The sequence below is a fragment of the Benincasa hispida genome, chromosome 10 (assembly GCF_009727055.1).
Source record: "Benincasa hispida cultivar B227 chromosome 10, ASM972705v1, whole genome shotgun sequence".
In the NCBI taxonomy this organism is placed as follows: domain Eukaryota; kingdom Viridiplantae; phylum Streptophyta; class Magnoliopsida; order Cucurbitales; family Cucurbitaceae; genus Benincasa; species Benincasa hispida.
This window is the reverse complement of record NC_052358.1, coordinates 14,251,666-14,265,930: the sequence shown is the minus strand read 5'-3', so window position 1 is coordinate 14,265,930 and position 14,265 is coordinate 14,251,666. Positions and strand designations below refer to the sequence as shown.

Sequence of the window (14,265 nt, the reverse complement as noted above, 5' to 3'; positions counted from 1 at the left end):
ACAGCTTAATCATACATGATAAATTCATCCCTCATAAACTTTGCCGTTGGACATCTATTTCTTTTTGTAACCTGACAAGAAATCCTTGAGAAATTGAATTTAATAACCTTGTTGACGAACAAGACCCTTAGATCTAATACTCAAAAACCATAAATCAAAATGATCTCAACCCCTAAAAATGGTTAGATGATGGAATACTTAGACAATCAACAAAATCAGGGATCGGACAAAGCTTGTAGCTCCCATCCATCTTGATCTTCAAATCACTCTACAATCAAGATCGATAAATCAAGTAGCTTAAATGATTCAAAGCATGCAACCTAAACGTCATAGAATTGCAAAGGAAGCATAACTAAAAGATGGCTCAAAGGCTCTTTTTACTACATTTTGCAAGATTTTTTTTTGGAAAATTTGTATAGATGATCTAAAAATTAGACTCAAAATGTCAAATATCCCGAATTTAAAAATAAATAATAAAAATAAAACCAAATGACCCTTTACTGAGATTATATAGACCTCAAAATATAATCTCACACATTGGCATTTAAAGAGTTGACTCTCACAATTTATGATCATTATTAGCCATGATCTAAATGTAAATTAACACTTCTCGTATTTGCCGCTGCACTAAAGCTACTCGCATGAAAGAATTTTGGGAAAACAAAATTTATAGTTAAAATTGAAAAAAAAAATTATAATTAACAAAAAAAAAAACTGTATATATATTTATTTAACCAAACCAACTCAGGGGCAAGTGTCCACCTAACCCCTTCATAAATTCGCAGTTCATAAGTCATGATTGAAGTTCTACCGTTCATATCATAACCATTGTTTGAGCAGAGGTATTTCATTCCTCTCTATTTTTTTTCAATAAAATTCTCAAGTTTCTCTTAAATAAAATGTTAAATATTAAAAATAAATAAAAAATAAAAACATGGAATATAATAGTACAAGAAAAACAAAGTAAATTGGGTAAATAGAAGCCACACATCACTCTTTCTAACAAAACAAAATGATTTATTTCTAAGCTAATATCTAATAAGTTCCATTTTAGAGCATGTGTGGGTAGTACAAAAGGGGAGATAGTATTTCTAAGACCAGTAATGACAATCCCAATTACCTTCCTATGTTGAACTTGTGATCTTATTGACCTGAACTTCCTAAAATTGGATATACACCCAACCTTGGACAAGCATTTGTGTTAACATACCATGAACTAGACCCGAAGTAGAATCAACAACCACATTTGTTATGCTGCTATTAAATCTAGGATCTCCTATTTCATATTGTCGGAAAAAACCTCTCACTCTTATCATAGGAATAAGTAGAAAATAACAGAGAAATTTTTTTTAAAAAAAAAAAACAATAAAATTGGAAACACAAGAATTTACGTGGAAAACTCCCAACTCGGAGAAAAACCACGGCCTACCAAAAAGACATCTACTGTGTGAAAAATTGTTACAATCACATAGAACAATTCTCTCCCCCGATCTCAATTACAATAGCACTCTCCACCTTTTCTCCCAGTCTAAAAAATACAAAAGGAATTTAATTAGAGTTAGCACACTAAACTTAAAGTATTTCTAACTGTGACGACTTGAAACTAGAGGCATAAGCTCCTTTTATAAGCTTGGATGTCATCTTCATTCTTCAATTTAATCGATGTGAGGCAAACTGCACTTCTAATATTTTGCCAAAATCCAACAAATTCTACGGCTTCTACTACATCCATTGTCTTTATTGACAATCATAATTCTCATCTCAATTATAACCTACTCCACCATAAAAGATAGACCACTTGGAATACCACTTTGCAAGATTTTCCTTTTTTTATCACATGTTGATACCATACTAATATTTATGATGCAACTTCCACCTACTTGGCTCACTTGAAAGTCTTTCAGCCATCAACGTAACTTCCACCACACACCTTGCATAACTGCCAAGTCAATGCTTGTGCGCAAAACTGTGGAACCGCCAACATCACATCCTTTATTATGGTAAAGTGGACATATCACGAGTTGATTTTTGTCCTCTTCAGAGAAAGTCATTGTCTCCCATGACATGAAAGATACCGTTAGCATCCGATCCAAAGCCATTTGACGAACCTGCTCTGTTTTTCATGTGCCTAAACTACCTGCATTCCCAACAACCTATCTTCTACTTGAAGATTCTCTTCTTGAAACCTTTGCTAGAATCATTTCGAAATTGCACTAGAATACCATCACCGCTTAACTTACACTTGTGTAACCCAACTTGTATCAATACATTCTTGATTTGCACTTGCCACAAGTCGAAGTTGATCCTTCCATCAAATTTCTCCACACCAAACTTTATAGGACTCATAAAGCTTGACACGCATCTGCTTCACTCTTAGCAATCAACAAATAGTGAACAACTTACACTATTCACAAATACCGCAGTCTGTTTCAAGAATTCTTTTCTAACGTAGAAGGTCAGACAATGCTACAACCATAAAGCATACTTAGAAATTCCAAAAACTATGAAACCCGATACTCTTGATACCACTTGTAGGGAAAACGTCCCACTTCTATCACAGGAATAAGCAGAAAATAACAAAAAAATTAAAAGAACGCAATAAAATTAGAAACACGTGAGTTTACGTTGAAAACTCCCAACTCGGAGAAAGACTATGATTTATCATAAAAAATTTCACTATGTGAAAAATTGTTACAATCACACAGAACAATTTTCTCCCCTGATCCCAATTACAATAACACTCTCAATACTTTTGACTGTTTTTCCCACTCTCAAACTAGAGAATATAAAATAAATTTAATTAGAGTTAGCACACTAAACTTAAAGTGTTTCTAAGTGAGACGACTTGAAATTAGAGACAAAGACTCCTTTTATAAGCTTGGAATCCATCCCATTCTTCAATTTAATTGATGTGAGATAAACTACACTTTTAATATTTGATCAAAACCCAACATATATCCCCCTTGAATGTAATGAGAGCTTCTGAAAGACGACTACAAAAAATTAGAAAACAGTAAAAATGGAGTGGGTAACAAACACAACTACAAGGGTTGGTAAATGAAAAGATTATAATTCCACCTTTATTGCTTTTGAATCTCTTGAAAGATGTCTTCCACAGTTAAAGGTAAATTTAATGCCTGGAAAATTCAATAGTAAGTCAAATTAAAAGTAACATTATGATTTGATATCCAATTTGTAAAACTACTCTCAATCATTCCTTCATCAATAAAGCTATTGAAAAATCCATTCCTTCTATAATAATAATTACAAAAATCTTTCAAAAATAAATTGTAGAGTATAATTTCATTTGTTAGGCGGAGTGATCAAATATCTAAAATATGTTATTGTACAATAGCTAAAATTAGTAGATACTTGAATTTGGAAAAAGAAAAAAAAAATGTCAAATAAAACATTATGGGTTGGTCTAATTGTCTATAAGACCATGAAGATTTAATATCTTTATAATTTTTTTAGTACCTAAATGTTTTAGGCCCTGACGTACGAGCTTAAACGAGATATGATCTATTAGATACAAAATTGAAAAATTTAAGAATATAATCTATGATGAGAGGTTTAGACTACTGACCTCTTTAGTGAAGTATAAACATCTTAATCAACTATTAAGAATAAGATATTATTTTCTTTGGTATAATTAAGAATAAAATAAATAAGAAATTCAATGGTTTGACATTCAATCTTTGTTTATTAACTAATAGATGAATAGAAAGACTAAAGTATGACTTTTTGCAAAGAGAAAAAGGATGAGATTGTGGCGAACCGAATTAGCAACGTCGTCTCAATTGGGTCTCCTGAAATTTCTTACGTATCGAGTTCCACACCTCAAAAGGGATCGATCAAATCTAGAGAGAGAACTTTTCTAAATTATTAAATGACAAAGATCAAATGGGACGAACTCGTCAATCAACAATCTTGAAATCGCATACCAAAATTTAAAAATTTCTAGGACTACGAGAGTATCATATTCTATTTTCACTAAAAATATTTTTTTAAAAGACATTCTCATGTGACAAATAATGAGTATGGAATTTTTTTGTACTATAATAGTACTAGAAAGACCTTAGTATAAATTAAAATACCATTAAGAATAAAAGTAATTTTTTAAAAAAGTAATAAGAAGAAAAGAAAAGATAAACAAACCTAACAAACAATCTATTTCATTAAAATAAGAGTTGTTTGATAACCTTCCCACCTCATATGATCTATACCATGTAAAATAAGGGTCCGTTTCATACTTCATATAAACTACGAAAGAAGTTTGTTTCACAACGTTGGTTTCTATGTTTTAAGGTTTGCAATATGGGTTCAATTCTAAGGAAGGCAATTTCTATTTTAATGTATTAATATTTCTTATTTTTATACTTATATATTAGTTTGATTTTTTTTAATTTTAAAATATCCAATATAAAATTCATGTATTAGTTTAATTTAAAAATTAAAAATTTCCAATAAATAAATAAATAAATAAATATATATATAATTTTTTATATTTAATTATCAATTATATATTTTTTTTTAACTAACACCGATTTACTCTCACTTTAATATTTTAAAACTAAAACCAAGACATTTACGAGAGCAGTACAAAATAAATCAAATGACAAAGAACAAGCCAACCAGATTTGGATAACATTTAAAAGAAAACAATTTTATTACTGTTTTTAAATTTACATTGAAACCTTTTTTTTTTTTTTTTTTTTTTGCAATAAATAATGTGAACTTTAGACAATTATATTTCATTTATTTTTATATTATATTATATTCAAACTATTGAAACAAGAAACAATAAATAGTTATAATCAAACAAGTTATCATTTTTGTTTTCTTTTTGAAGGAACAGAAATAAAATAGTAATCAAACATATTTCTATTAAGAAATGGGAAATGTTATCAACGAACCCTAAAGGACGAAAGCATCAAGTAGATTACATTTTTTGTTTCTTGAGAAAAAGAAAACGGCTCATTGCGGTTTCTGTTTCTTTAAAAGAAAAAATTGGCTCATTACAATAACAAGGGCTTACAAGATTGATTGCAATTACCAAATTAACAAAACACTAATTCTAAGAATAAAAATTCCACAACCTTTATACATTCATAAAAGGAGAGGGTAAAAAAATGAAACTCAATGTTGCGCTAGAACTGGTCTCTTTTCTACCATCTCGTAGTGGAGAACGAAGTTATCCTGAAGCCAATGGACGTAACATTAGCAATAAGAATGGGACAACAATTGTATGGGAAATTTCAAAGAGAAATATTGACAAGTTCACAAACCTTGCGGACAGTTTCAAAAGTGTGGGGATCGAAACAGAGATATGATCCTCTTTCATACGTGCTAGTCTTCACAAGTGGTTCCATGTTCGAGACCCGAATGAACCAGAACCGATGTTCTTTGTGATAAAACCAGCCTCTATTATAACTAACAAAAATAAAATAAAAATATTGGCAACAGTCCTTGGGGATAATTCTGCCCAATTTTAAGACTTTGGCGACAGTAAGTCAATAATAGGAGGAGCTAGCTTACAGTTCATTCGCAGCATACAACTGAGCTTCATCTTTTGGCATGCTGCACAAAACAAGACACAGCAGAATTATATATAACGAAACGGAAGTTGCGGAAAGAGGAGTGTAAAATTATTTAAATTTACCATACCTGAAAAATATATAAAACAGTGTCTCCAGAGTAAATTTTGAGAAGTACCCTTGCTGCAGTTACCAAAAAATTAATAAGTTGAACTGAAACTGTAGGAAGTTTCACGCATGAACTATGAGAGGGATATGAAAGGTGAAGAGCCTCACATGTAGTGAAGGTGGTGGTTTAATAAGATAGCATTGCGGTACATTGAAATCTGGATCACCCTTGGCAGGTTCGTCAGACCATGGGGAGCCAAAAGTTTTGTGAAGGTTATCTGCTGAATTCAAATTTAATCCTAACGTGGTCAAATCAATTCCGAGTGCAAGGGATGCAAGATCGGGATCGCTCAACCTTATAACACTTAACAAACCAAGTAAACCAAACGGATCAGGAGAAGATTGAGCCGCCTGCAGAGATTTCATGCCCTGATCTCTAAATGACTGGCTAGCACCAGAAATGTGTTGCAATCGAAACTGAGATTGACCGTGATGCTGCTGATATTGCTGAAGTTGGTCATAACCCATTCCAGAAGCTGAATTAGGAGAGCTTAGTGGTCTTAAACCAATACCAGGAGGACCACTAGACTGAACATGAACAAAGAAACATCGATATTGAAAACTATCAATGACGAAGACATTTAAGACATATAGGCTACTGATCTACAAAACATTTAATCCGGTCGAAATTTTGTAATACATGAGAATGATCGATGTCGAAAGGTTGAAACTTGAAACTACATTTCGGTTAAGAAAAAACAATGAAAATATTTGGAAAAAAAAGCAACAGTTTGATTCCATATGTCTGCAAAGTAAAACCTTAAATACAAGGCGTAAAAAAATCTATTTCCTTTAGACTAGAGCAATAGAATCGCACACCTGCTGGTGATAGGATGCAGCATGTGAAGATGGGAATATATCTGATCCGTGTAAATGGAGGAGATCCTGATTATTTGCAGGTGGAAAGGAGACTGTGCCGTTACTGACGGCTGAAGAATGCTGTTGCTGCTGCTGGGGTCGATGTGAATAGGTGCCCCCTAGGTTAAATCCAGCGGACCTTCCAATCTGAAGATCAAAACAAGGGAAAAGTTGATAAGCAACCGATCGCCACATGATGATAGTTAGCAAAAGATTGAGTAAAACGTGTTCCCACAGAGAACTGCTGAGACTGCATCATAGGCACAGAATTTTCATGTTGATCTTTCTGATGAATGTCCATACCATAATCAGCATTGCCACCTGCACAAGATCTAGAACTATAATCAATGATAGAAAGTGTCCTGTTTTATATTCAAAGTAAGCAAGAGGTTAACTTGTGCTATGCTATAAATATACAATCCAAAGAGAAAACGGAAACAATTCTAATTCTCTATGAAGATGCGCCTGAGCTCAATAATTGCAATGACCTACCGGAAAAAACGAAATCTCAAATTCTACTCCATCTATCCAGCAATTATTCAAGGTCAACTAGGATATTTCCAAATAATAGTTCTCCAACATTATTGTATTTTAATCTTTAAAAAAAAAAGAGGGTAGAGTACAGCAAACAGAGTTTTGGCTTATGATTTACATGGATGAAACCTACTAGGTCATGCAAAGAAGGGATTTGCACCTTTAAATCTAGGTAATGCTGGAAAGTCTTCATTCTGAATGCTGAACTCTTGGTTTTGTTGAACAATAGGACTCAGGCCCTGCTTTCTCAGCGAACCTGAAACAATTGCATGACACTCTCTATAGGTCAAAAATGGCACAGAGGAGAAAAGAAAAGAAGAGGAGGGGGGGAGGGGTCCAACAATATCTAGCTACTAACTTAATTGTCCTTGAGGCCCTCCTGCCGAACTTGGACGACTTGTTAACTGAGGAAAATCATTAATATCAAAAGGAGAATTGTCATTGGTGTTCACATCATTCAACATCCCCAAAGAATTCAAACTATTCACACTCTGCATGTGGTTCTGGGAAAGGGGACCTCCAGCACTAGGATAAGAATTACTCAACATAGAAATGACCTGTTGAGATCCTGAAGCAAGAACATGTCATCAACGACAAAATAACACAACATTTTCAACTAAAATATAGATGTAACAACATAGTAATAAATGCATTTCCATTTTCCGGTCAATATAGCCTCAGAAATAAGATAGTTGTAGGAAAATTTGTAAAAAAAGCATATCTATGGAAGCATAATGTGCACACATCACAAGATAACAAATTAAATCATAAATAGCAAATGCATCACACATAAATAACAGTGTAGAATAGAATAGTACTAAACAATCACATAAAATGAGTAAACAGTTTCCAAGGCTGTACACTATTCTTTCAAACAGAACAAAATGATTCATTTTAATAATGCTAACATCTAATATGATCTTTTCATCTTTTAGCAAAAGGTGTATAAGAGGGAGGATATGACATTGTCCCACTAGCTAATGTCTAGTTTGAATTAAATTATTAATAAAAAGAAATAGTCAAATTTCAATATAGCAGCTAGCTACATTTGCAAAGAAGACCACCATTATTGTAAGACGCATCTAGATATACCCATGTAGTGGTTAGAGAATCAAGTACAAAATAAAAATATGACTATAAGATTATGGACAGTGTACACAAAATGCAAACATTCGTCACAAATTCAAGGGATCATACCTTGTGGTAGCACACCACTCATTAGACGGTTTTGTCCTTGCATAGTTAAGCTTCCAGATCCACTATTTGCACTAAGGTTTAGACGAGAAGCAAGACCAGGTAATGACAATCCCCCACCTGTCGTTATACTCCTTCCTATGTTGCCTCCACTGACCATATTTCCCATTGAACTAGTGATCCGAGGACCTGCATTTCCCAAAATTGGGGATACACCCAATCCTGGAACAGCATTTCGATTACCAATAGCAGCAGAAGTAGACAGAATCCCAGGAATAGAACCGCCAACTGCATTTGAGCTACTACTAAATCCAGGGTTTCCAACAACACTAATACCTCCTCTATTGGTGACTCCTGAATGCCCATGGGAGCTGCCGTGAGACAACTACAGAAGAGAAAAAAAATGTTAAACTAGAGTGGAAGCACACAATTACAAGGGTTAGTGAGAGGATAAGATTTCTGTTCCACCTTCATTGCTTCTAGATCTCTTAAAAGACATTATTTTATTGACTTCAATAATCAAAAATCCTATAACGAGCGCCAATTATGAACATTATGATCTGGTATCTGATTTGTAAACGAAGTGATCATATCTAAATTACGTTACCATGGGGAATACTGATACCAAGCATCCGAGTCAATAAACATCGCATTCAATGATGGATAAATAGCATGAGTCCCTGACTATGAAAGATACCTGAGAAAGAGCAACAGGAAGGTTGTTTGATGCAAAACGCCCACTGGAAAGTGTTCCAGTGGGTTGCTGCACCCCACCAGATGGAACATTATTTATCGTTGAATTTCTTGAAGTTAATGCACCTGACATGTTCTGAATACTGAAGCTTCCATGAACGTTATGCAACCCTCCTCCTGGAAATTAAGACTTCCAAGTTCCATAAATTTGAAAGAAAACTACAGAAACTCTAGGAACATACACCCACCGGAGTGATGAAAAACAGGGGAGGCTGCACCAGACTGACCAGAAAATGAGGTAGCAAAAGATCGCCCAGTACCATCTGGAAGATTTGAAGTTGATCCATTAAGAGATGACTGCAAAGAAACAAATCATGTTTTCATGTACAATTTTACACATGAATCACAAAACTTTGCTGTAAAATTATAATACATCAACATAAAAGGGAGAAGAAGATAAGCATTTGTCACAAAATGAATTCAGGTGTAGTCACCAACTTCTGCAGAAATGCACACAACAAAGGCACATGATTATGTAGTTGATTATTATGAAAATAAGATCAAATCAACCTTTATCAACTAGAAATTCAGTGAGAATGAGGGCAAGGATTGGAATTGAATTTCTACGATTGAAAGAACTACATTTTTATATAACAACAAAAAAAATGAGCCAATTAAAATTCAAATCTTGACTAGACATTAGACAATCAAATAAAAATGAAATAAACTAGTTTAAGATTTCTTAATTTTTGAAAATTTCAAGTTCCTTGAATTATATTAATAGGTCCATGACTACCGCAGAGAATCAAGTAACACATAACAGTATCAATTATAAACTTCAAGAAATAATATGCAAATCAACTCAATACACATATTCCAATGCAATCTTAGACAAAAATGTAGATAGCTGACAGTACATTAAGTAAACCCGACATGGCATGAGGTGAGAGTAAAATAAACTACGCAAGTGTCATTCCTTCGTCGAAAAGAGCCTTTCCAGTCCTTGAGGAGCCAAAAGATAGAGAAGCTAATTGAAAAGCTTTATTGCTAACCAAATTACAGCCTGAAAATAATAGTACAATATAAGAGTAAGCCCAGAAGTATGATAAGAACACCAGAACTAAACCTAACGCGGCTGTAGAGTCTGTATAATATGAAAAACATGGAGCACAAACATATATTTCAAACATATTTTTTTTTTTATAGAAACAACGGCTTTCATTGAGAAAAAAATGAAAGAATACAAGGGCATACAAAAAAACCAAGTCCACAAAAACCCTCTAGAGAAAGGATTTCCAATTAAGTAAAATATTACCTAGGGAATAATTACAAAAATTCTTCCCTCACTAAGGTCTCTCTCCACACCACATAACACTCTGATATTTTTCTCCCCCCAAAGGTCTCACAATAATACGCACACCCCCACAAACCAAAGAAAACGGTCTTTCTCTTTGAGAGGTGGATGGAGGAGGATCTCCCTGATCATCAAACGAACATCCCTCTGACGAGCAAGCGCAAAATCAAACTCCTAAAAGAAGTCATTCCACACAGATCTTGTATATTGACACTCCCACAGAAGGTGATCCGGGTTTTTCCCCACCTTCCAACAAAGGATATAGCACCAAGGGCTCATTAACAAAGACATCTTTCTCAAAAGCCTATCTGTAGTGTTCACACGCCCAAGTAAAACTTGCCAAGAAAAGAACTTGACTTTCTTTGAAATCTTAATCCACCATTTTCAAAGACCGACTCAACAACGATAGAGGGATCCAATAAAAACCTAAAGAAAGACTTATAAGAAAAGCCCTCTATGGGAAGGACTCCACACACGAACATCCTTTCTCCCAAGCTTAGAGTCGAAACCCTCAATCAAGAAAAGAAGAGAAGTCACCTCCTTCGTATCTCTATTGGACAAAGACCAACGAAAAACCAAAGGAGAAAGAAACTAAGTTTCTTGACCAAACTAGAAAACCTGACATCCAGCAATTTTTTAAAGATGACACGTGATATAACCAAGGAAACGCAAAGGAAAGGAGTCTATCCCCCACCAAAAGATCTTCCCAAAAATACGTTTTCTTACCGTCTCCCACAACAAATAAAACAAGATGGGAAAAGGAAGGGAGATGAGATACTTCAAACATGTACATCCAGCACGCTTTTAGAACTGAGTTTCGTTTGGTAATCCCAAAGTCACTGTAGTCTAGGCAGCTTCTAAAAAAGATTATAAAAGTAAGATAAGATCCAAACCTCCATAAGAAATGTAAAGTAACGTGCGACTAACTTCTAGCCATAAGGTAACCTATCAGTATCCATATCGATCCGCCAACAACACAGCTACTCTTGAGAATCTTCCATGGACAAACACGATATTGCCGTCTATACACAGAAATAGCTAACTACATCTACTAAAAAGTATAAAGTACTTGTTCAGGAATGATTCTCCCTCAACTAACCAAACAATATTTAAAAAAAATTTAAAAAAAAAAAATGAACCGAGAATTATCTCAGTGTTTCGGATTTGATTCTTCTAAACCAAACGCAGTTCCAACTACTTCGAACTAACAAAAAAAATCCTTTCAGAGTAGAACCACAAATGAAAAGAACTTGAAAGTATATCCGGAAACCCTTGGAACGGCATTGATAGATGAAGAAGAAGATCGGGAATCTAATTAATGGAAAATCAAAATGAGTAAATCTGGATCAGAAAATAAATGAGAGAGATAGAAAAGAACCTAAATAGCAGATCGGAGAGATGTCCGGTTGAGAAACAAAGATCGTGGTTGTGTGCCCTAATTGAGATGAGCAATGAAGAGAGAGAATGAAAGGGAAGGAAAAGGTGTAAAAATTGAACTGGTATAATATTTAAAGGATGGGGAAAGTCGCATGCGACGGTGATGGCAGCAGCGATACCCAGACTTTGCCTTCGGCTCCTCGCCCTTTCCCTTCGTTTTGTGATCGGAGGATCTTGGGGACCTATGGGCTAAGGGCTTTCTCGTTATTCCCTTGGGCCAGAATTTGGGAGGCACATGCTTTGCTCGACCACTGTTCACCAATACTTTGGTTCCAATACTTGGATAACAAACACGTGATCACCAATAAAGGCCCTTTTACTTTAATTATGTTGAATTTTTCCCTGATTAAGATAGGTCGCTTGTAAACATAAATTTTTGGGCCAAATTAATTATAAATATAGAATTAACCAAAACAAATTATAAATATGGCCAAATTTGAGTACAACCATATAAAAAAAACTAAAAAGCCCATAAAAGCCCATGACCCACGATCCATAATCCTTCTTTCACGATAATACTTTTGTATCCTTCCTCTATAAGCCCATCGTCGATTTCTCTTCTAGCGCGTCAAAACGATCGACGATTTCTCTTCCATCGCCGATTGGGATTTCCAAAAACGATGCCGATTCACATCCGCCAGTAATAAGTTTCTATCCATCTGTCGTTTAGTTTCCTCCTTTTTTTTGTTCGAAAAACCCAATGATCTTCTTTAAAACTCTAAAATCTGTGAATAAAAAAACCTATCAATCATCCATAAAATATCCGTAGATCACCGACAATCTTCTTCCAGTGAATGTATTCCGTTTCCGTTCAAATGTTTTTAGTTGATTGATTATTGTTCATGACTGTTTTTCTTTTCAAAGGTAAGAAAAAACATAGTTCCATGATTTTTTTTTTCTTTCTTATTGTTTAGTTGATTGATTATTATTTGTGTGCTTTAAACTTTAAATGTGTTTTTGTTTGGGTCTATCGGTGATATATTTCTGTCACCAATAAACTTGAAGAATATTGAATTTATTTTTTGTTTTTCATGAGTAAATAAATGCATTGGTTTACTGTCTACAAGTGATAAGTTCAATCACTGGTATATATAATGGATGTTGAACGTATTTTCATGCCATCTAAGTAAATGTACAATTTCACTGTTGTTTATTGTTGTTGTTGTTGTTGATTAGAGTCTATTATTGATAAGTTGCTATCACTGATAGACTTTGAGCATGTTGGATTTATTTTTCATGAAAATGAAGAAAAATTGTAGTTTTCTTTCCGTTTATTTGTTGTTTAGTCGATAGACTATTGCTAGCCTACTTTTAGACTAATATGATGTTGAGTAGGGCCTATCTGTGATAAGTTTCCTGATAAACTTAAGTGGTGAAGTCTTTATTGATAACCTTATCACGGATAGACTTTACCAACACTAATAGACTTGAAGTGTTTAGTTTGTTGATTGAAGTGGTTATTACTATTCTAACAGATTGATAATTGAAAAACAATTATGGAAAGCGAACAACAAAAAAAATGGGCAAAAAATACCATAACTTGAAGAACTATAAAAAAAAAAATGAAAAAAAGAGATAGATCATATTAAGGGTTTCGACCATATATATATTTTAAATAGGCACAAAAAATTCCTAAAGAATGTTGGAATTCCATTTTGAAAGTCACAGTTTATGTCAAGATGGAAGTGATAGACCATATTAAGAGTTTAGATTCTACATGTCTATCTTTGTTTAAGGAATGACCATTTAGGCATCTACTAGGTTTTAAAATGTCCAAAGTATCTTTACAACTTCTAGCACATTTGATTAGAAGACAATGTGTCTCTACTAATAACAATGTTCTTCTTTTCAACATTGAAGGTAACATTGTAGAGTTTGAGTTGAGGGATTTTTTTTTATTATTGAATTAAATTGTGATGAATACTCTGTTGAAAATGTTTTAGATAAAACTAAATAAAATGATTCAGAAATTAGACAAGCATTTTTTAGAAATGATACTAGCATCACTAGGGAAAATATGAATAGTACATTTAACTACTTTTCTAATCACTACAATGATGAAAGAAAAATAGTAAAACTTGCCAATCTTTATTTGCTAGAAAACTTGTTGATTCCAAAACAACATCAGAACTGTGTGGATTGGAAGCATGTTAAGATGCTGAATGATAAGGATAAGTTTAGGAATGGGGAAGACTGTCTTATAGTCTTACTGTCGAGTTTCTTAAGAAATCTATTAAGAGTAAAGAAAAACTAGCTGCCTATCTGCAAGGTTTCCCCATAGTTTTAACTTATTGGACATATGAAATACTTCCTAAATTTTTTGGGAGGTTCGCAAAAAGAATAGGAAATGGCTTTCCAAGAATCTTGAATTCGCAAACAACAAAGCAACCAGATTGGCAAGATCCTAACGACAACATCTTCTCGGAACGAAATGTAAGTTTCTAATTTTTTTCATTAGTAATTGTGATACAAGTCTATCGATGATATGGA

The 14,265-nt window shown here is 33.7% G+C and overlaps 1 protein-coding gene and 1 non-coding gene across 5 annotated transcripts; one reads left to right on the top strand and one right to left on the bottom strand.

Moving 5' to 3' along the window:
* Positions 1-4,885: 4,885 nt before the first annotated feature.
* Positions 4,886-12,033, bottom strand: LOC120088452 (probable NOT transcription complex subunit VIP2). Of its 4 annotated transcripts, XM_039045763.1 has the most exons (15): positions 11,717-12,033; positions 9,902-10,047; positions 9,233-9,341; positions 8,989-9,161; positions 8,628-8,676; positions 8,295-8,513; positions 7,456-7,665; positions 7,258-7,353; positions 6,799-6,884; positions 6,525-6,710; positions 5,814-6,233; positions 5,668-5,720; positions 5,539-5,580; positions 5,289-5,433; positions 4,886-5,199 (listed from the first exon to the last, which is right to left on the bottom strand). In XM_039045763.1, exons 2-15 carry the CDS (start codon positions 9,917-9,919, stop codon positions 5,140-5,142), a joined length of 1,866 nt encoding a protein of 621 aa, XP_038901691.1. In that variant the 5' UTR covers positions 9,920-10,047; positions 11,717-12,033; the 3' UTR covers positions 4,886-5,139. The 4 variants fall into 4 exon arrangements, with proteins under 4 accessions (XP_038901691.1, XP_038901690.1, XP_038901692.1 ...); XM_039045762.1 differs by having other exon boundaries at positions 8,295-8,676; XM_039045764.1 differs by lacking the exon at positions 9,902-10,047 and having other exon boundaries at positions 8,295-8,676.
* Positions 9,233-9,313, top strand: LOC120089579. Its single transcript, XR_005485254.1, has one exon. It is a non-coding gene; the product is annotated as a small nucleolar RNA snoR35 (small nucleolar RNA).
* Positions 12,034-14,265: the final 2,232 nt, after the last annotated feature.